Source organism: Osmerus mordax, chromosome 16 (genome assembly GCF_038355195.1).
Source record: "Osmerus mordax isolate fOsmMor3 chromosome 16, fOsmMor3.pri, whole genome shotgun sequence".
Classification (NCBI taxonomy): Eukaryota; Metazoa; Chordata; class Actinopteri; order Osmeriformes; family Osmeridae; genus Osmerus; species Osmerus mordax.
In genome coordinates this window covers 9,970,129-9,992,271 of record NC_090065.1, presented here as the reverse complement: position 1 = coordinate 9,992,271, position 22,143 = coordinate 9,970,129, and the positions used below count along the sequence as shown (strand labels likewise).

The following is a 22,143-nucleotide window of genomic DNA, read 5'->3' as shown; positions in this document are numbered from 1 at the left end:
ATGGCCCATACTGATACCATTGGAGTGGAGTATTTCAAGTTGTGCATCTACACGTGAGGAGCCATGATAAAAAGGTTGTATAACATAATAAGCTGTTCGAAATTTCTCATAGTAGCATTACCATCCCAGGCTCTTCTGTGAAGACAAGGTTCTAACCTTCAGATAATTCATGTGTGGCAAGTGCTTTTTTCATTTCCATTTTTACATCTAACCCACTGACACCTCTAGATGTGCAGAGCATTCTCCTAAACGTACAGCCACAGTACCAAATCAAACAGAACACACAGAAACTGTAAGCGAATCACTGGGACACACTGGACACCTGCGGGAAATGTAGGCCTCAGTGTCACCACTGTAAATGAAGTGGTTAAAGTTGAGGAGATTAGATTCCCTTCTACCTTGGACTCCCTCAAGTAAGATGCTTGGGGTTTATGAAATGCTAAAATGGGGTTGGAGTTGTGGAGTTCTTAGCAAAGCCGAGGTTTCGGTAACACGTTTGAGCGGCGTGTTGTCCTGTAGTAGCCTGTTGATTGAGAGAAGTAGAAAGCAGGTGTCGTGTCCCCTCAGCTTTGTTAGGATGGTGAGTGTGAGGGGATGTGCCAGGCTGCGTTTTACAGCTGTTTGGTGTTCCACACCTGCCACCTATGCGATAACATGCAATAAACACACTGCATGTCATGCCTGGCACACTCTCTGTGCACACGATAAGGCACATTCTTCATCACAAACACACACATACACACATCATAAACACACACAGGCATATCTGCGGGTTGCTACAGGTATCAGCTCATACATACTGAAACAGGATGTCCAGATTCTTCCTCCTCCGCAGAATCTCCCAGTGTAACATTTGTGAGATGTAGAACAGTTTTATGAATTAAACCATACCAATTGTACTCAAAACGTCACCCAAATCACCATCAGGCCACAAGCAACTGGACACACAATGCGCAAGCTCTCGTCGGCGGTGTCGTGGCTTGTGAAGCCATATTAGGAAGAATATGTTTGCGAGAAAGTTAACACCTTGCCCTTCTCTTTGTCATATGGGTCACTGATGTTTTCCTCTTCTATTAACTTACGTACTGCCTGGTCTAGTTTACTCCAACTCCCAGAAGCCCTCTGTACATCGCCTCCCATGTGTGCGTGTGCTTGTGTGTGTGTTCATAGTCCACCCTGACTTTCCCCCCATTACCAGCCGCTTACAGCTCTGATCTCATCCATGCCCGCTAATTAGCCCATGTCCTGCACTCAGCACTCTCTCTGATATCTGTAGCACACACACACACGCCGCCAACACCATCAGCACCGGGGCTACCAAGCGTGTCTGAGAGGCGAGCTTTCACCAGTCTCCTAGCAGCTTCCCAGGGTTTGTCAAGAGCCCTGCGGGACTGCTGTTCTCGCTTGGTCAAGCTGTACGTGACAGCGCACCACATTATCACACACTGCTTCAATTAGTGGAATGGCGTACAATCTTAATTAGCCACGATCTTCAGACCATGACAGACTGTGTGGATGTGGAGGGCAGGGATACTAAGAGGAGGTCATAGAGCTCTGTCAGTCTGCTTGTTCTGCCTGCCTGCCTGCCTGTCTTGCCTCTGCAGGGCCTGATTGACACGGCTAGGCCGGATCTCGCTTCCCACACTAGCTCGTCAGTCCATCTGCGGCGCCAGCCTAACCCTTCTCCACTCATCAATACCCATATAAGAGCACGGCACAGGCAGAGCCGCACGCCGACAGGCTGTATGCTTTCGTCTGCGCTTGACGTAAGCCAGAGAAGGCGCTGGAACCTGGCTCTGGGACTGTGTTTGTGAAGGCCAGAGTAAACATCTCCAGGGAGGAGGACTCCGGAGGAGGGTGGAGCGTGACAGGGCCAGGCTCCCTCCACAGAGGGCGAACCTAACCCGGGACTCGCGTGTGTTGCGTGTGTATGTGCAGCATGCGCTTCTGGACTGTGTCTGTGTGCAAAGCCGGAAAGTGCTAATGTGTGTGCGTGAGTGCGCACTTGTGCAAGGTAACCCAAACAGAGGTCAAAAACCGGAGCGAGGTCGAAGCAGGTCGCCCACTGTCTCCTAATAAAGGCAGAACTGGGAGGGGTTGCTGTCTTCCAGCCTTCTAGACCTTCTGCTACTGAGTGCAGTGGAGGAGGGGCCAGGTGCAGGTGGCACTCTCAACACTATCTCATTTCAAAGAACAGTTCACGGAAATGAAGCGAGTGCAAACTAGATCATCTTTCCATTTTTCATTCATTTGTTGTTTCAGCCGATGACAACAGAGTGTATTCCCAGACAAGGGGCTGTCCCATATTCTGTGACAAGTCATATGTAGCTGAGTAAGTGCCTGCCCACACCGCACTGGAGCTGTGGGAGGAAGCTGTGCCCTATGTCAACAACATGACATCTTTGTAGCCCACGTTTACTGTGTGATAGATCATGTTTACTGTAGATGAACTGTCTTCATACTTCTCCGTATCCCACTTCGGTGTCTTATCTAGACCTTTCAAGGCCATTGACTTGAAACCTGGTGCAAGTGATCAACAGGCATACAGAGCTAATGACACACCGTCCATCGCCTGCGCAGTGTGTGGATCTCCATGATGTTGCAGTGTGATTGCTTTGACATCAGCTTGATGTGACGAGGTCTAGCTTTCTGAAAGAAAAGTTTGATTGGAGGAACCTAAGATGGATCTTACGATGATAGATTGAAACCAAATTCAGTTTAGTCGTGTTTCCCTGAGACCGGAGTTTGACATTGCAATACTGAAATAGAGATGTTGGGGTTGCCTGTGATTCACATGTACAAAGACCCAACTGAAGAGGCACAGTTGTAGATGAAGGACAACACTTCCTGCATCTCGCTCCCAAGGCTTTACTCTTGACTGGTTTGACAAATGAATTCAGCTCAATTTACTTTGACGTGATTTGGTCTTATTATCCAGGTCAATCTTCTGTATGTCAGTCTGTATTCCCTACCTGTCTCACTGCAGACAGTTAGCAGATGCACACACATACACCCATGCTGGAATAGGCAAGTAGTACTGTTAACCAATCTCAGGGTCTTCACACACACACTTGGTACTGGGTATTTTCCTTGTGTTTTCTTTCAGGGGCCAACTGGTCTTGTGAGGTGAAAAAATACAGAGGACAAAGGGGTTACATTAGGGTGACTGATTTTTAAGAGAAACTTCTTGGCCTGCAAAGACTGCAAAGTTTTGAAATTGTACATCTGTGGGGGTTGTCTGTCATTGTTGGGGCTCAGAGAGAAACAAAGCAAGTGTTTGTGTGAAAGATGGACAGATGTATGAATACAAAGATAGATAGACAGATAGTAATAGATATATAGAGATAGACAGATAACTAGATCGATAGATGTAGATAGATAAGTAGATATACAGATAGATGGATAGAGTTATATATAGAGAGATACATAGATAATGTAGAGAGATAGAGAGATAGATAGACAGATAGATAGATGTGTGGAATAGTAATTGGGGATAGAAAAAGAGTAAAGGTGAGAGAAAGAGAGAGAGAGAAAGAGAGAGAGGGAGAGACAGAGAGAGAGGGAGAGAGAGACAGAGAGCAGCACGCGCGTCAGAAGCCAGGACCCTGGTAAACACTAGCTGTCTGTCTGGCTGTGGCTCCTATCCCTCAGTCAGCCACTCAGCTAACACGTTGCCTTATTAGGAATGTCTGCAGGGAGTAGAGGCGGACTAGGGTAGGGCCAAGAGTGCCGAGTGTGTGTGTGTGAGCTTGAGTGTTGATTAAGAGATGTAGTTATGTGAAGTAAATACTGTAAATACAAATCACAAAGAGGAAAGGGAACAGTATACAATACTGTCTTCTGCCTGTGCACTAGGTATTGTACATCTTTGTTTAGTTTATTGTTATAAAGATGGGTTAGGGGTTATGGGTTAGGGTTGTGTGTTAGGTACTGTACTTATGTACTTATGTGTTATCTGAGCAATTGTTTACTGTTGTCAGTGTGTCACAGTGTAAAGCCTCCCTCAGCATTGCTGCTATCTTATCAGTTCTCAGTCAACTTAACAATATCTTTCTCAGTTGGCCACTAACACGGTCGGGTTAGGCCGACCGCCAACTCCACTGACACTGTACAAGAGATGTTCAGCATGGTGTTGCAGATAATGGGTGCCTGTGTGTATGTGTGCCTGTGTGTATGTGTGTGCGTGTCAAAAGTAATTGTATCAACAGCCGACAACGCAACTGCTTTGGCAACAGTGGATAAAGCAGATTAAGAGATTGAGTGGACAGACACCGAAACAATTGTCTCGTCATAAAGTCTGCATATTGTACAAAGTACACAAGCTAATAGACGCTAGGCTAACAACAGCATAGTGTACTGTGTGTGTATGGGTGGGTGTGTGTGTGTGTGTGTCAGCAGGGCACTCAGAAAGCACACCGCATGTCTGCTTAACCTATTAACCCTTATTCAAGTTATGTGTGGCAGTTGCATTCCTATACCATAAGCAGCTGAAGGACCCTCTGTTTGCAGATTATAACTTCACTGGGTCGTGTGTCAAAGTCGAAGATACTGTATGCTGGACAATATGCGTGGTAAATGAGCGGGGCATCGAAACCTTTCTTTGTTTTGAGTACTGACAGACAAGGCTTAAAGGCCTTCTCCTTGTTCTACTGCTGAAGACAGATTAATGTGGTGGTAGTGGACAGTGGTCGTTACAGTTCAGAGAGCCCCTTTCATCTTTTCTGCCCTCTCACCTGTGTTAACTTGTTCACACTTAGACAAACACACACACACACAGTACAAGTGATATTTTTCATCCAGTAGAGGAGATGCACCCTCTCTGTGCTACACTATATTGTGCTCTAAGTGGAGTGTGTGTGTGTTTAGGTGTGAGAAAGTGTTTTCATGTGTACTGTGTGTATGTGTTTGTGGGTGGTGGGGTGGTGAGGGCAGGTTACGATCTGACTTCCTGGATGCGCAGACAGACCTGAGGCCCCTCCCTCCTCCACCCCTCTGCCTGCTGCCACACTCCTCCTCCAATCCCCATCCGGTGTTTTTATCATTGGGGCTAATTTCTGCCTGTAATCTGATTAGGAGCGCTGAGCTGCTTTAGCACCCCGCAGGCTCTCTCTCTCCGTCTCTCTCTCCCTCTCTCTCCGTCTCTCCCTCTCTCTCTCCCTCTTTCTCTCTCTCCCTCTTTCTCTCTCTCCCTCCCTCCCTCCCTGCCTCTATCTCTCTCTTTCTCTCTCTTTCTCTCTCCCTCTCTCTCTCCGTCTCTCTCTCTCCATCTGTCTCTCTCTCTCTCTCTCTCTCTCTCTCTCTCTTTCTTTGTCTCTCTCTCATTCACTCTGTCTCTCATTCTGTCTTGTTCTCTCTCTCTCTCATGTCTCTTTCTCCCAGCTGAGCTCACTGCTGACCACACGCTAGGAGTCTTCTCAGGACTGCTTCTTTCTGTGTGCTCTGGGAATCTTCTCCTGCTGTGTGTGTGTTGCTGGCAGTCAGACCGAGTGTCCGACTGTGTGTGTGTGTGTGTGTGGGGGACTCCACCTCTTCCACTGCTGCCCCCCTGCTGTAGCTCATCTTGCTGGGCCTGGTCTGCTAACGTCTGTCTTTCGTCAGACCACAAACATGTACCGGAACCCATGGATCACTAACTACCTAAGCCATGTCCAATACTGTGCGCAAGGTAAGGACAGAGGGGGCCATTGGGAGAGGGGGCTCTGTGACTAGCCGAGTGTGTGTGTGTGTGTGAGGTGGGGTGTGGGGGTAGTTGGAGGGATAGGGGGCTAGAAGGCTAAAGACTAGGGCAAAGGCAGCCTAATAGGAAAATCTATTCTTTACATGGTCACCTCTGTCATGGCCCTTCGGTTGAGTGCATGAGTCTGCACATGTACGTGTGCAGACTCATGCCCTGCACGTGTAAATACCAGACATTGATTGTGGAGGGAGAGATAATTATTTATTTTCCTTCCTGGACAAATCATTCTTTCTCTCACTCTCTTTTCCACTTTGTGTGTTTCCAATACGTGGGTGAGGGGCTGTTTAGCAGTCTATTTTCCACCTTGTCCTTCCCTCTGTGTATTTATAGAAAATCCCTCTCTTTACCCTGTGCAGTTTTGACAGTCAGCATCCTAAGCTGCTCTCTGACACGTCCTTCCCCCCTCCTCCATCCATAGACATCCCCAACCAACCTGGCAACCCGGACGCTCCTAGGATAGAACTGCTAGGTAGATTTTCTAACAGGGCCGACTCTTACCTCTTCGAAAACAGAGTTCGCACGCAGCCAGGCACGCACCTACCTCCACGCACGCACCTACATGCACGCAAGCGCACAAACACAATCACAAACACACACAACGTACAGTCACAGGTACACACATCCTAGCCCTAATCCATTCCCCACACCCTCTCTCCTGTCTCATCCCTACCCAGTCATCATACTCCATATTTTAGGGCCAAAATAACCTGCAGGCCCCTGTAGGCTGGAGTCTGAGGAGTCAGTAACACGAGCAGGCTCTATCCTAGGGTACAACTTTACAACACTCTCCAGCTGTAGGGCTAAAAGCTTTACCATGGTATTAGTTACCCAGAACCAGGACTGTGTTGGGTTGCTCAAAACACCAAAGTTGACCCACTCTTTACATACTGATAGTTTGCGTAACTTAAGTGTACATGAATTATTATGTTACTACGCATGAATACTTGCAGTAACAACATTGTTACATTTTTACATAGGATCGCTAAGTAATTGCATGCGATTATGCTTTAGCCACTACTTATGTAGTAACTAGCTACACCAGTTCTTGTACTTCAAATGTTGCTATCACTGGTATTGCTATGATATTTACATTGCAATAAGGAAACATTTTATTGTTGGTTTCCGTTTGGATGTGTGACAAGTGACAGTTTTACTAAGATCTTCTTGACTAAGTCTTGTTCCTAATATGTTCTATTATATTGTCATTTTTATTAAACTTTATGCAGTGTAGATACATTAAAGTGTGAAGAAATATAAAAAATGAGTTGTGTTACATTTGTGTATGTAATACTCTTTTCATTTTCTGTGGTTTCTGTGTAGGCTTTGGAACTGAGCCTCCAACCAAGCTGTACACATCAGCTTCTCTCCCGACAGAAACCTTAAGGTAACGGATGCCATCATGTTTGTGTGTGTGCATGTGTGTGTCTGTGTGTGATAGGCACACAGTAGCCTACTGTATTTGCCACATCATCAAGAAGGGGATAGATAAGGATAAAGGTACAATATCTGAGACAGGCTTAAGTCATCTTGCCTGATAAGCATTATCCTAAATACTCAGAGTTGCTTTTTAATGAATCTTATTTTGGTTGTTATTTTGCGTCATTTGTCCCTTTGAAAAACGATCCCCCGTTTTAATGTGTGACATGAAAGGAATAACACATATAAAAACAGCTGCTAGGAAACTGTATCCATTGGAGTTGGACACAATGTGACCATTTCTAAGATTGAAGTATGCAGGCCACAGGACAGTTCTATTTCACAGCGGTGGGGTTAACTGCAGGCTGGGTCAGGCCAGGACAGGTTAGGTTGCCATAGGGATGGTCCAGTGGGAGACATTGATTCCTGCTAAATCCAGTGAGGCACGGTGATCCTGAAATGATCTTGAGTGTAGTACCATACAGCATGCTGTTAACCTGCATTGGGGGGAAATAAATGACGTCTTCTTTGACAATCTTGCTTTGTAAACTATTATGTATGAATGTAACAGTGACGTCATGTTCAGAAACGGACGTTCAGCTTTATCTTGCTGATGCTGCTTTGTTATGGTAAGAACATGTCAAATGTAACCTTAATGTACAGGGTTGCCAAAATGTATTAAAAAAAGGACATTCTCAAACGTTTATTGAAAATGTCACAAATGCCAAACAGTCTTCATGAAGTGTAATCCATTTCAGCTTCCAGAGTGACTTTTCATTGGGGGAAAAGACTGGCTTGGTCAAAAGTGCCACAGATATCGATGCCAATCTACTGGCAGTGTTACCCAAGGGTGAGGTCTCCCATAACAGGCATTGAAAAGGATTGTAAAAATGTAGTCATTTATTAATGTCAGACTGTTTCTTAATGTATGTATTTTATCCCTCCAGTTTCAGAGTTGAAGAAGCAGTTTGAGAGAGTTGTCCAAAGCGATTTAAAAATGAACAGGTACACTTTGTGTCCTTTAAAACCAACATGTGTGGGTGTACATTTAGTTTCAGATATAATTTTAATAATATAATTTTTAATATAATAATATAATAAAAAAACGCTCATTTTGGGCTGTTTTCGACAAGATGTTGACAACTAGAAAAAGCCTATGTGAAAGCCGAACAAATCTCAGTGATCCTTTGACCTTTCACCCCTGCTCTGAGCAGAAAGAATAGAATAGCCCGCCGCCTGGAGGGCATGGAGAGTGATGCGCCCCCTGCCTTGATGCCCAGCCTGATCCCAGGCCTGGTGGCCAACCGCATGCTGGAGGAAGACTCCCCACGCTACACCCGCGCTTCTGACCCCCGTGAGCCATGTGTCATGGGTAAGCATGGCCCTGCATGGTGCAGTACGCATCATACACACTGTACACTGGCATGTGGCTAGTATGCTTACAGTAGAACAACAACAAGTGATAGTATACTATAGTGTGCACTGGTGGTTCAGTAATGTGTGAATAGTGATTTATACTGTGTGTCACTCAATGTACGAGCATGGCCTACAGGACCAGCCTCTGCTGGTCATGCATGAAACATATTATATTTCAGCATTTTTGGAATTTGATGTAACTTTACGTTTCCTGTGACCTCACGCAGTGAGACGTTACAGCAGAGAAGAGCTGGACCCCCCCCAGATGCAGGTGTCATCTCCAGACAGGTCCTCCAGAGGCAGGGGCCGACCAGAGCCTCATCGGGTCCACGGCGAGCTGCCCTCCACCCCTACCACCTCCTCCTCCACAGGCCCCAGCGACCCCGCCAGCCTCAGCTCCAAGGCCGAACGCATTGCCCGCTACAAGGCCGAACGCCGTCGCCAGCTCTCCGAGCGCTACGGCATCCTGCTGGACCAGGAAGTGGACTTAGATTACACGCCGCGTCACTCGCGTTCCCGCCGGGAGTCGGACTCCTCAGACAGACAGGCCCCGGCTGCAGACCGGCGAGCCGATCGGCAGGATGCAGAGGAGGTGGGGCGGGAAGGTCGGAGGGCTCCCTACAGCTCCGGGGTGGGGCGGGTCTACATGCAAGCACACCCCGAGCCTGGCTCCGCCCCGGCCCCTGGCCCAGCCCAAGTCCCGCCCCCCACCCGAGAGAGGGCGAGCACGTTCTCAGAACGTGAGAGGATGTTGAACGTGGAGAACTACCGCCGGGGGGGCTCCGAGCGAGGGGGCGGGCCCAGAACCAGGCCTCAGGAGCAGGCTGCACACCACCACCAACAGCCCCCCCAGCAGCAGGCTGGGCCCCAGGAGTCCAGCCCCCCCTCCTCCAGGGCCTCCTCCATCAGGGACTACAGCGTGGCGGCAGTCCCCAGCTCCCCCAGGACAGCCCGCCGGGCCTCACTGCCCTCCACGCGCTACGGCATCTCTCCAGGGGACCTGTTCATCGAGCAGCAAGCCCAGAACATCCTCAGCAGACAGGGGTGAGTGGAGCTCATGTTCTGGTTGTTGCGTAACAGCTGCTTTGGAGCGGAGTCTGTTGGTGTTGGGACCCAACGACCCAATAAAACGTGCTCCATCACAAGAACCAAGTCAAACCTGCTATTTTGAAATAATCAAAGGTTAGTGAACAGTGCCCCTTAACACATCCGCCGTCTATAAATAAAGAGGTTTTAGGTAACATTCCCATCAACATTGCATTTGCCCCGGTCACACAGTTCCAGCCTACATACCCAGACTCTTCAGACTGTTAACAGGGTGACATATAGCACAGAGCTGTAAAGCCTGGATCGGTCTCTCCCTCTGGCCCACAGATCCCCATGGGTTCTACTTTCAGTAACAGGACGCTGGTGACGCTTCTCTCTAGATTGCGGGTCGGGTCTCAGTCACGCTAGAACCAGTCTGGTTTCGCCAAGAGAGGAAAGCTTCTGGAGATCTCATTAGGGGTCTAAGGGAGATGGGGCTGGGTGGTGGGGGTGGGGGTTGGGACAGGTGCTGAGAACGTGGTTGTGTGGTTTCTCATCTTCTCTGAATATGTAAGAGTGCAGAGTCTAGATGTTCGTTTAGGTTTGCAGACATCTTACAAATCCAGTCCAGTGTTCAATTTGAATATTGATGACTTCCATTTGATACATATTTGATTTCTATGAGGTTTCTACAGCAACAGTACAGTAATCAAAAGTTCATCGGTGGTAGAACAAAAATCAAGCTACTAAAACATAAAACTATATTACTTAGCTGTTATTTATGAGACACAACTTGTCATTTCCACCATGTTGTCCTGTAGCCTGGTGGCTTTGTCCAAAAGCGACTGGTCTCTCCAGGCAGACTCAGAAGGTGACACCCAGTCTGTCATCAGCTGGCCCTCCAGGTACTGTCACAATTGGCTGGATGTAGTGGATGTGGGTGTGTCCAACCTATAGACCACTCCCTAACCGAAGATGTAACCCCTCCCCCCAACCGACCCTTCATCATTATCCAGTAATATCTTCCATTTCCAGGTCCCTTTGTGGACCCAGTGAGTAACACTTCCTGTTGCTAATTCTGTCATCCCCGATTAACAGGTGTTTTGCGTTCCTAAAATCCTCAGAGTGAGTTTTGATTTGCAGTTGTATCCCTGACATGCTTGCCCTCCCACCCTCCTAATGTTGCAGTCAGAGTTCTGGGTGCTTCATCCTGGATGAGTGACCCTGGATGAGAGATGTTGAAATCTTTGGCCATGCATTGAGGTTCTGGATGATGCAAACTGTTTATAGGTCTATCTGAAAGTGAGAGGGATTGTATCCACATACATGGTGCTTGTGTGCGGAGGTGTACACCTGTGTGTGTGTGTGTGTGTGTGTCTGTGTGTGTGCGTGTGACCCGGAGTGTGTTAAGCAGAGGAGGTGTCTCAGTGAGAACATTCGTCAAGTCCATGCCCTGACCCCCGGGAAGGCCATGTTCCCTGACTCAGCACTTGTCAGCCAAGTCTCATACAGTATCTAGCTTAGCTATCCCCCCCTCCACACACCGCCTCCTGCATTAAACCCATCCAATCAACTGCTCTGACTTAACATCGAATGAATGAATGATCTGCACATTTTTCATGGCTGTACCCAAAATGCATCTAAAGAAATGACTTAGGGGGCAGAGTGTGTTCTGGTCACATAAACAAAACTCTCTTTAGTGTCATATCTATCCTATATCTTCACAACTGAGTAACGATGAGAACTCCCACATCAGGGCTATTGGATCTAACCATTGCCTCCCTGGAGTGAAAAAGGTTAGGACTTGGCCGGGTATATTTTTGGACTGAAGCTTGTCCCAAATAGGCTGCATAGCTGGTCAGCCGAGAGGGCTGAGAGAGTGGGTAGGCCCGAAGCCTGACCCTGTGAGTGCTGTGGACAGGTGAATCAGCCACAGCCTACCTAGCCCAAACCTGCACAGCTTGTAAAACATGATTGTTTCATTAGCGCACCTCGTTATCTGGGTCACTTTTTATAGAATAGTTTGATGCATGGCTCCCTATTTACTCTTGACTTGACTTAGGCTACGTGCAGTAGCTGGCCCAACAGGTGTGGATCTCCCTCCTACTGTGAGTGCAGAACCCGTGTGCACTTAGCATTGACGAACAATGGAAATGCATGGTCTCAGGTAGCGTGTGAGCTATTTAAACCATTCATGCCATGTCATGTTGAATGAATCAGCAGTCAGTCAATTAGGATAGGCTTAGTGAATCACAATGAGATTACAGGGGTGGAAAGGTCCATGATTAGAACTCGATTTAGCTTGATTTCGTGGCACGCAGACAACACACAGTTGGACTGCTCTTAAACTGCTTTAGTGTTCATCTGAAACATGGAGGGCGCTACTCGACCGATACTGTATATTGGCCCCAGTGTATTTTTGCATGCTGTATTGCTTTGAATCCCTGTCTAAATGATTAGTCATTTGAAGACTCTGAGTCACGTTGATCCAAGCGGGTCCTCCACAGTCTAAGAGTTCTCGAATCTCTTCTTCCCTTTCTAAGAATCAGAGTACGAGAGAGAATGTCGAGAGACGAAAGCGTCCCCAGAGCCCCTGAGCGTGCGCCTGAGCCCTCCCCCACCAGCAGGCATCGTCCTCAGGTCAACTCACCTCACTACATGGCCCAGCGCGCCGACCCCCCGGCTTACCCAAGAACTGCCCCCAACTCCCAGCAGCCCAACCCGCCACCCCACCAGCCAAGCTACGGGCACAGCCACGTGGCGTACCCTGCCACAGCCCCCCACCCTCCGTCACATCCCTCAGGTCTCCCCACAGAGCCCCAAGCCTACCTCGCCATGCCCGCTCCGACAGCATCCAAGCTGGGGAGCGTTCCGCCTGAGGTGCAGCCCCGGAGGAGGGTCAGCGGCGAGCTGACCTACGCCCCCCAGAGGGAGGGCCGGCAGGCGCTGAGGGAGGAGGTCCACACGGTGGGCCTGCTGAAGAGCAGGAAGGCCGTGCTCCCGTCCGAGATCCGCCGACGCGAGAAGAGCGTGGACGACCCCCAGAGAGGACGCCAGGAGGACACGGAGTGGGAGAGCTATGGAGGAGGAGGTGGTGGGGGGGAAGGAGGTGGAGGCGGAGGAGGGGGAGGAGCAGGGAGGAGAGCTAACTGCCCCGAGGAGGAACGGGAGAGGACGCGGGACCGGGCGGTGGAGCGGGGACGAGAAATCAGGGACAGGGGGCGAGGTAGAGAGAGCGAGAGAGAGAGCCGAGAAAGGAGCATGGAGAGGGAACGAGAGACCAGGGAAAGGGAGAGCAGGGACGCGGAGAGGGAAACAGCAATCAGAGAGCGGGAGAGAGAGAGCCGAGAGAGGGAGAGAGAGCGGGAGAGCCAGGAGAGGGAGAGAGAGCGTGAAAGAGAGAGCCGAGAAAGGGAGAGAGAGCAACGCTGGTCAAGCCAGGACATTCAGAAAGAGGAGATGGCCAGGTCCATGGGACCCCTTCAGGCATCACAACCCCCCCAGCACCAGTACCACCAACCCAGACACCACCAAGGCTCGGAGGCTCCGCATCAGTACCTCCAGCAGCCGCAAAGACACCATCAACCACAGCAGTACCAGCAAAGGCCCCAAGAGCACCAACCAGCCACCCAAGCGCCCCAACAACCTCCACCCCAAGAGGCTCACCTCCTACGCGGACAACAAAGGAGCGATACGGCCATCTACCTCCAGAGTGGCTCGCCCATGCCCCAGGCCAGACACAGGAGTGCGGAGGTAGCCTCTGGAGCTCCAAAAGCCAAGATCCGCACCCGCTCCATGTCGGACATCGGCGTGAGCCAGCGGTCCTCCATGTACCGGTCCATGGAGCGGCAGGCCAGCAGGGATACCGCCATGGCTGGTCTCCATGCCAGAGATGGAGGGGTGGCCAACGGGGAGGTGGGGGGTTTGGACACCAGGGTCTCCGTGGCTCAGCTGAGGCACTCGTACCTGGAGAACGCCAACAGGAAGCCAGAGCCGTAGGTGGACAGGCATGGCTATCATTATTGCCTACCGCCAGATACTCTACCTTCTAAGTGCCCGCCTGTTTTGATCTAATACTAAAGAATGTAATATTACGGCTTAAGTTTGTTTTGTGCAATCGGGAATGCAGTAATATTGGTATTTTATGCAAAGATGGCGGCGCTAATCTGATTTGGTGGGCATGTTGGAATTGTATTGCTTTTTAGTCACAAGCTTTGGGCAATGTTGCCTTTCAGCAGATAAACTTGAGTGGTTTGTGTGGCTGCATGTGGTAGGGACGTTGTGTGGCTACACAAATGGATTGCAGTGGAAAACCGTCACTGTGGCCTTCCGTTCAGTGTTGGGATGTGCTTGTTTGGCGTGATTCTGAATGTGTGAGCTACCAACCCTTCTAACATCAACCCTGCCGCACAAGACATAACCCGCTAAAATGGAAAGCCGTAAAAGGTTCTCTCGATCTGTCCCTCTTTTGTTGTGTGTTGTTTTGGTGCTCCTCCTCCGACACGCAACCCCTTCAAAGGGAGACTAAAGTAGAGGCCGTGGAGGTCGAGCCAGCGGGGGGTGTGGAGCGAGACAGGGGGGTTCGGCGGCCGCGGCGCTACATCACCCCAGGGGACAACCGCAAGTCCTCCGAGAGGTTTAGGACTCAGCCCGTCACCTCTGCAGAGCGGCTGGAGTCAGATAGGTACTGATGAGACCTGGGGGTTTCAAAAAAAGGAACAAAAGTCTTACTGAACGTATTTGTATATCTCTTACGACTGGCTGATTTTTAATGTCACAATGGAGCTCTGTGCTGGTGGTTCCTATTCTTTGCTGGTTTTTACGAGATCACGGTAATTTTACACATATTAAACAATGAAGTGTTTTTTTTCAAATCCTTCCCAAATTACTATTTGTAGTGTGTATTTTGATGGATTTCTGTTTTTGTTCTTCTCTCTCAGGCATCTGAGTCCAACAGAGCTAGTAAACCCTGAAGGCAAGTACACTGTACCACCACTACTTAACTCAAATAAAAACAACATATTCTTTATCACACAGTACAGGTTTCCTACAAAGAATGCTAAAAATACAGGATAACTCAGTTTGTATGAACAAGCTATTGTTTTTGGTTGTTTCCCAATGGATAAAACTGAAGGTCTAAAGGAATATGTTTGGTGAATCGTGATTATGTGTCTATAGAATCGATAAGACACAAATATAATACATGTATTCATTTATTTATTTAGCAGACGCTTCTGTACAAAGCAACATATACATTGAGAATATAATATGTGCAACAGACAGTCAAGGACTAGAAGATCTCTGCTCTAACAGTATTGCAGTGGTTAGTGTCACAGTCTAGCCAGGGCCATGCAACCACATTTGAGTTAAGCAAGAAAAATATACGTCAAACTTGGTTTTAGCCCTGACCTTGTGACCTCTGATATATGGTAGGACATGAGTGAGGAGCACAATTTGTACTTTAGTTCTTCTCTGTCTTGAAATACCATTTTTTTTTTGCATTGTATTACATTGTCATACCACACAGTTTTAGAACTTGAGGATAACAGTTTTCTGGGCTCCATCCTGTATTCTCTATCCTTCTATGTTCCAGGGGATGAAGAAAAGCTGGATGAGAGGGCAAAGATGAGTGTGGCGGCCAAAAGGTCCCTCTTCAGGGTACAGAATCACACTTCTAAACGTCACTTTTTTTGGGCACTTAAATGTGGCTGTCAGTGATCTTTAAAAAAAAGATATCTCAGTGCGGTCCATATTACCTGTCTACCTTCTAACTGACTGTTGCGATCTTCTCTCTCAGGAGCTGGAGAGGACTACAGAAGGAGGCGTTCCCAAGCCTCGCTCACGGAACGCCGCCGTGGAGAGGCGTCTGAGGAGAGCCCTGGATCGTGCGCACACGCAGCCTATCACCAGCGAGGAAGTTGACATCGCTACCACGTACGGCCATTTCCCTCAGACAGTAGCACTACGACCCAGGGCTGTTTGATTTAAGGCGGGGCTTAAACTCTGCATTCCTTTCAGTATCATGTAGTTCTACTATTCTTGAGCAGAAGTGATGTCACAAATGCCTCCATTCTCAAGTCTGACAGTTACCTCTTGACCCCATGTGCCCTTTGACACCTTTTTCTCTTTGACTCCTCTCTCTGTGACTCCCGTGGTCTGGTACATGTGATATGTCCCCTGCACACTCAAGTGTCCCTGTTGTGTCCTCACAAGCCGTGACAGTCAGCTCCACAGCTGCCATTGTCCCCAGTCCCACGATAGTCAGAACTACCATGACTAGCTCCAGGTACACACTGTAATACATGCATGTGCTAGCATTTGGCAGAAATACATATTTGCGCTTACGTAACTGCAGCTTGCATTCCACCTCTCTCTATTCTTTTATGAGAACTCTATTTCATATTTATCTTTCATTTGGAACTGACTCGTGATATTGCACAGAATTTTGAGTGTACTTGCGACTTGTTTGTTTACTGGCTGTCTGATGCCGTATGTAGATGCATGGAGACATGTGCTCCACAGTGCCCTCTGTAGTTCGACTGACATTACCATTATTATTATTTTATTTTTTGCTGCTGCTGCTGCTGCTTGCTTTACAGGATTAGCTGTGAGGAACTGTACCATCTACGGACATGTCATGAGTCTTTACTCAAAAGCTTTGCACTTTCTTACAGCTAAGCATATAGGCAGGTCAAAGGTCAACCCAGTTAAGCTCGCTGATTGGTCATGTGTATTCTTAATTTGTTTACAGAAGAGAAACTTGATGGCACAGTGGAGCAAGCTGAATGTGAAAACTATTATCTGCACCACGTGTAAACACACATTCACTTATAACTTGGATGCAGTCCCTTGGAATGATAACACCAGTCATTTGCCTTCAGTATAAATCTCACCTTAAATGGTCAATGTTAAAATTACTAGAACAAAGACTATTACAAGTACAGGGGTACCAACTTGCTGCATTTGTGCTTGTACAGTAGACAGTCTAATTTAGTGCATGTGCATAAGTGACACAATTGTCCAAAATGGTGAACTAAGTTGAACTTCAACTGTGATCCAGAATTCTGACCCAACATTTGTACTCATAGTACATGACATTGTAAAAATAAAGAAGTTAATAATACATACATTATGTGCTTTGCTTCATGCATGTTATAGAAGCTGTATATTCTTTAGCATAAGCTTATGGCCCAGCAAGCCTAGCAAAGCCCAGTTCCCTGATTTTACTCAAACTGTGTACTGTTTAAACGGCACACATCCCAACCCTAAGCCGCCCCCTGTGTGCTATTCCCCTCCCAGCCTGCAGGTGTCCTCGCAGTCTGCCCGAGAGGAGCAGGAGCCAGAAAGGGTGCCCCAGCAGCAGGCAGGCCAGGAGCCTGCTCCTGGAGGAGAGGTGGCGGGTGGAGGAGGAGGAGAGCAGGCTGGCCCAGACGAGCCTGACCTCTCCACCCTCAGCCTGGCAGAGAAGATGGCGCTGTTCAATCGTCTGGCCCAGTCGTCGGCCATGCCTGCCGACGGCGGTGACGGGGACGGAGCGGGGTCAGGGGTCAAGGGGGACACGCGTCAACGCAGGGCCAACGCCCGCTTTCAGACCCAGCCTATCACGCAAGGAGAGGTGGAAAAGGTAGGCGGCCACGCCCCGAATTATGAACCCATAAGGTCACACGGATCACAGACTACACAACAATGCAATATTTTTAAGTGACATAATTGCATCGTCCCAAAAAAATAGACTTTCAGTTTCAGTCCCTTTTCCTCAGTTTGCTGCAAATTAACCACCATTTTATTCACAATGACCAGTTTCTGTCTCAGTTGATCAAGAGGTCAAAGAAGTTGCTTTCTTCAGTTTGTAAACACAGCATGTGCCCCACAACTTTACAGACTTTGTTTCCTATTCATGTCTATACTTTTTTGACTGCAGCATCCCCCTTTTGTTGTCAGCTATCATTCCCAAAAACTGCATCAAACAAAAATACCGTATTGGCCTCAACCATTCCCCTTCCTGTGAGTTGTTGTAAATGTTGGTGTCCACACAGGATGTTGGTCCTGTGGATGCCTCTCCTGTGGCAAATGGGGCCTTAGAGCCTAGTCACACAGAACAAGTAAGCGCACCTGCAACATCTGCAGAGCTACTGATTGTTAGCTGCTGCACAGGCTCTGATTGGTTAATGGAGAATCATGCGCTTGTGGGCTTTTTAAGGTTTGTTTAAGGCTTGTAATGTCTGTTCTCTAGAAGCACTTCTACATGGCTGGATGCTGTTGATATGCTGATATTGGACTGTAGATTTGAAGATCATAGACTATAGTAATATGGTCATTTCTGCAATTTATTCTTCAGAAATGCACCCTCTTATTATCTCTTTGTTAATGCTGACCCTCATTGTAATCAGGTTTCATCAGCTTGCCATGGTTTCGACATAGTGCTTGCTGTATGTCGTTTTTTTTGCAAACAAGACACTGGCACTTCATGGACAGTGGCAGTACTTGTGTACTGTAGACTGTAGGCAGTAGGGTGAATTCTGAGTGGTAGAAATGTAAGCACTTGTAAAGCATTCGCTAAACTGTTGTAATTTGAAACTGAGGCTGTGGATAAGTTTGTGATTTCCTAAACTTGGACACGTGGCATCCTGTTTCCTCAGCTGACCCATTTTCACTTTTTGTTTTCCTCCATTGGTTCTTCTATCTCTTTACCTCTTCTATTCTATCATATTGTTATCTCTCCACCTTCTCCTTCCTTCCTTCCTTCCTTCCTTCTAATCCCTGCAGGTGCAGAATGGAGGCGTGGTCAAACTGGAGCCTCTGTCAGCATCCTTGGTCCGCTCCGTAGCGGCTGTCACCTCCCAGGCATCTGTCTCCACAGTAACTGGGACAGCTGTGTCCAGTCACAGTAACCTCCACCAGGAGAAATCCACTACGGTTCCCTACAGTCCCGCGCTGCAACCTGCAGCCACCGGCTCCAACCAGGAGAAAGGGGTCAGGTACTTCGCCATGACCCAGGGTGGAGACTCCTCTGCCCCCGAGCTGGAGCTGGTCTCCCCCCCTCCCCTATCAGAGCAGCAGCATCAGGCCCCTCCCGCCCGCTCCAGGCTGCAGGCAGAGCAGCGGGAGGAGGAGGGGCTGGAGGAGGGAGACAGGCTGTGGGGAGGCGCCAGAGACGAGAGCCGCAGCGGCAAGGCAAAGCTGCACTCCCCTGAAAGGGACAGGGAGAGCAGACAGCTGCACCAGCCCCCACCCGCCCCCGAGCCTCTCCCCCAAGCCCAGCTGAGGGCCCCAGACAGTGGCCAGCGGGAGACGGAAATCCCCCCCTCCTCTGGAAGACAAGGGAGGGGCGATGTGGTGGACTGGAGGAGCGGCAGAGAGCTCGACAGAGACGAGGAGGGAGAGCACGATTGCATTCAGGAGAGGAGGGCTCAGCGTGGAGTAGGGGGCTACCTGAGAGACAGACCGGGAGAGGAGACTGCAGACCGGGAGAGAAGCAGCAGGAGCCGGGACCTGGTCTCAGGTATATGAGAGGGTTGGAGAGTGACATAGAGAGAGAGTGGAAGAGAGAGAAGAGAGAAAGAGAGAGAGAGAGAAGGAGAGAGAGATAGGAAAGATTACACAAGAGAGAGGGAGAAAGAGAAAGACCGTAAGGAAAGGAAGGGAGACACAGAGGGAGAGATGCAGACAGAGGAAATAAGAGGGACAAAAAGAAAATAAGAGACAGAGAGAGAGAGAGAGAGAGAGAGAGAGAGAGAGAGAGAGAGAGAGAGAGAGAGAGAGAGAGAGAGTAAAGATGTGTTGAAAGGGGAAATGTTATTGTCATGAAGCATGTTTTCTGGCACGCTTTTGACTGGCTGCACATTAGGGTTAATGCCCTGTCTGGGTTTATCACAGAGGGAGACAGACTGACAGAAATAAAAAGAGTGAAAGACAGACAGAGAGAGAGAGAGAGAGAGAGAGAGAGAGAGAGAGAGAGAGAGAGAGAGAGAGAGAGAGAGAGAGAGAGCGAGAGAGAAAGAGAAAGAGAGAGCGAGAGCGAGAGAGCGAGAGAGCGAGAGAGAGAGAGCGAGAGAGAGAGAGAGAGAGAGAGAGAGAGAGAGAGAGAGAGAGAGAGAGAGAGAGAGAGAGAGAGAGAGAGAGAGAAAGAGAGAGAGAGAGAGAGAGAGAGAGAGAGAGAGAGAGAGAGAGAGAGAGAGAGAGAGAGAGAGAGGGCTTCTGCTGAATCCAATTAGCATATTTACCCCCTGGGCTCTCTTTGTCTGCTGAAGGGAGCCCTCTCCCTGACACGCCATCTATGAGCAACAACAAATCAACATTTTACAACCGTGTGTGTGCGTGGGAGGGTGTGTGTGTTCGATTAAAATGTCAAAGAGGAGCTATGGGATTCAAACACAATGCGCCGTGATTGTACAGCTGCAGATGACGGGCTTGACCGGCAATTCGCCGGGTGAAAGTGTTAACGACAACACAGTATGTCTGAGGGGGGGGGGGGGATCGTTCTCCTGTGCGTGTTTGAACTTGGTACGGGGGGGATGAAGGAAACATTCAGGAGAAGGACAGGAGAACAATTGGTCGTGCGTGCACGGGCGAGGTAGAGGGCAGGGCGGACACAATGGGAGGATTGTCTGCAGCTCCGAGCTTTTATTTACTCGTGCAGGAAGAGGGAGAGACCCCACGGTACGCCGTGGGAGCGTGGACGTGCCCACCATTAAAGCTTGGTGTCGTGTGAAACATCTGGATAGAGTGTGTGCATGTGTGCGTGTGTGTTTCTTAGTGCATTTACAACACACATGGAATTTGAAATGTATTTGTATGTGTGTGTGTGTGTGTGTGTGTGTGTGCTTGCGTGTGTGTGTCAATGTCTCTTCAGATCCTCCAGATCATCCTGGTACACTGAAGGCTACGACAGCGACCGTGTCGTCCAGAAGTGTGTCACACGCCTCCAGCACCCAGCAACAGCAGCATCAGCAGCAGCCTCAGTCGTTCAGCCAGCCCCCTCAGACCCTGCCCAAGCCTCTCCCTCCTCCGCAACCCTCCCAGCCCCTCACACCACCCCAGCCCAGGCCTCAGCCTCAGCCTCAGCCTCAGCCCCAGACCCAGACCCAGCCTCCGCCCCAGACACAGCCCAAACCCCATTCCCAACCATTCACCCAGTCTTATCCTCAAACTCAACCAAAATCCCAAACCTTCATCCAGCCTCTGCCCAAGCCTTATTCCCATATTGCCCCCCAAAGCCAGGCCACACCTTCCAACCATCCTCCAGCTCCCCCACAGACCCTGCCCAAGCCCCAGTCCTTTCCCCAGTCCCTGGTTAAGTCCCAGTCCTTGCCCCTGGAGCACAGTGAAGACTTTGCCAGACCAAGATTCCACACTGATTTGCTGTCGCCTACTGACTCTGGGGACGAATTATCAGATAGCATGTCGGCCAAACAGATGTCTATCAAAGAGAGGTCAGTCTGCAGAAGGTGCTTGCTTAGAACTATGGATAATGGCTGTATGGTGTGGTATGTGATAAAGGATAACAGTCTTAGACCCTTCCAAAATTCAACAGCATTTTCATCTGAAACTAATTCATCTCACAATACAGTCTTTCAAAGGCACAAACAAAAGTTGCATGAGATTGAAAACAGAGTTTGATGTCTGGCTTCTTCTGCAAGTGGTTATACTGATGTTTTATCACGGCTTATGAAGAATCATTTGTGCGTTGTGTAAGGCGTGGTGACTGAGACTCCTTTCACGTGTCCTTATGGAATATAGGTCTTGTTTCACCCACTTACCTTTATTTAGGTGAAGGGGAGTTATTTTTGGACGTGGTGCATTTTCCCTCAGCCCTACGATGAGGTGGAAGGGAGAGCAGCTGTCTCCAGAAATCCTAAGAGATTTTTGAGGTTTAAAAGATGTTGCTCTCATTTCGGCTGTTAACTTTAATGCCGGACATGTTTTTTTCCACACCATGCTTGAATTTACATGAATACAACCTATTTACATGTAGTCCTCTGTGTCTATAGAAGCTGAAGGGACTATATTTACACAGCTATTGGTCTTACTAGTGTGTTCTGTGAAAACGGGTCATGTACACTAAGTACCTTCTCCCAGATATGATATATACAGTACTATTAGAATAGTCAGATCAGTTGTACCCGACTGTTTATACCACTTTCATAATAGTTAACAATAGTTTATAATACTTTACTTGGTCCTGCACGTCGTCCTGTTTGTCCGTCAAAAGTCTGCACTATTACCCTCATAGAATTTGTACTACGTTATGTGTCTAGCGTTTAGAACTAAGACTGTGTGTGTCCATTGATCAGACTGGCTTTGCTGAAGAAGAGTGGTGAGGAGGACTGGAGGAACAGGATCAATAAGAAGCAGGAGGTGGTCCAGGTGGCAGGGACCGAGCAGCACACACAGCTCTGGGAAGTGGAGCAGTCCTACAAGAAGAAGGTGAGCCTCACCCACACCGTACACCTCCAGGACTGCAAGCTGGATGTGTTGACATGCTTGCAATGTTCCAGAAACAGGGACTGTGCTGCTCTGTAGTTTGAGCACCGTCCAACTTCAAACCC

General features: G+C 48.7%; 1 protein-coding gene across 1 annotated transcript in view; it reads left to right on the top strand.

Annotated features, from left to right (window-relative positions):
• Nucleotides 1-5,855: 5,855 nt before the first annotated feature.
• The window catches only part of svilb (supervillin b), a 29,555-nt gene continuing 13,267 nt past the window's right edge, over nt 5,856-22,143 (top strand). The window contains exons 1-18 of the mRNA XM_067253042.1: nt 5,856-5,869; nt 6,094-6,206; nt 7,058-7,121; nt 7,912-8,003; nt 8,101-8,158; nt 8,368-8,525; nt 8,797-9,613; nt 12,139-13,590; nt 14,115-14,279; nt 14,536-14,570; nt 15,189-15,253; nt 15,393-15,529; nt 15,786-15,881; nt 16,895-17,219; nt 17,632-17,697; nt 18,362-19,097; nt 20,448-21,027; nt 21,889-22,021. Coding sequence (XP_067109143.1) covers nt 5,856-5,869; nt 6,094-6,206; nt 7,058-7,121; nt 7,912-8,003; nt 8,101-8,158; nt 8,368-8,525; nt 8,797-9,613; nt 12,139-13,590; nt 14,115-14,279; nt 14,536-14,570; nt 15,189-15,253; nt 15,393-15,529; nt 15,786-15,881; nt 16,895-17,219; nt 17,632-17,697; nt 18,362-19,097; nt 20,448-21,027; nt 21,889-22,021 — 5,106 coding nt within the window. The remainder of the gene's footprint in view (nt 5,870-6,093; nt 6,207-7,057; nt 7,122-7,911; nt 8,004-8,100; nt 8,159-8,367; nt 8,526-8,796; nt 9,614-12,138; nt 13,591-14,114; nt 14,280-14,535; nt 14,571-15,188; nt 15,254-15,392; nt 15,530-15,785; nt 15,882-16,894; nt 17,220-17,631; nt 17,698-18,361; nt 19,098-20,447; nt 21,028-21,888; nt 22,022-22,143) is intronic.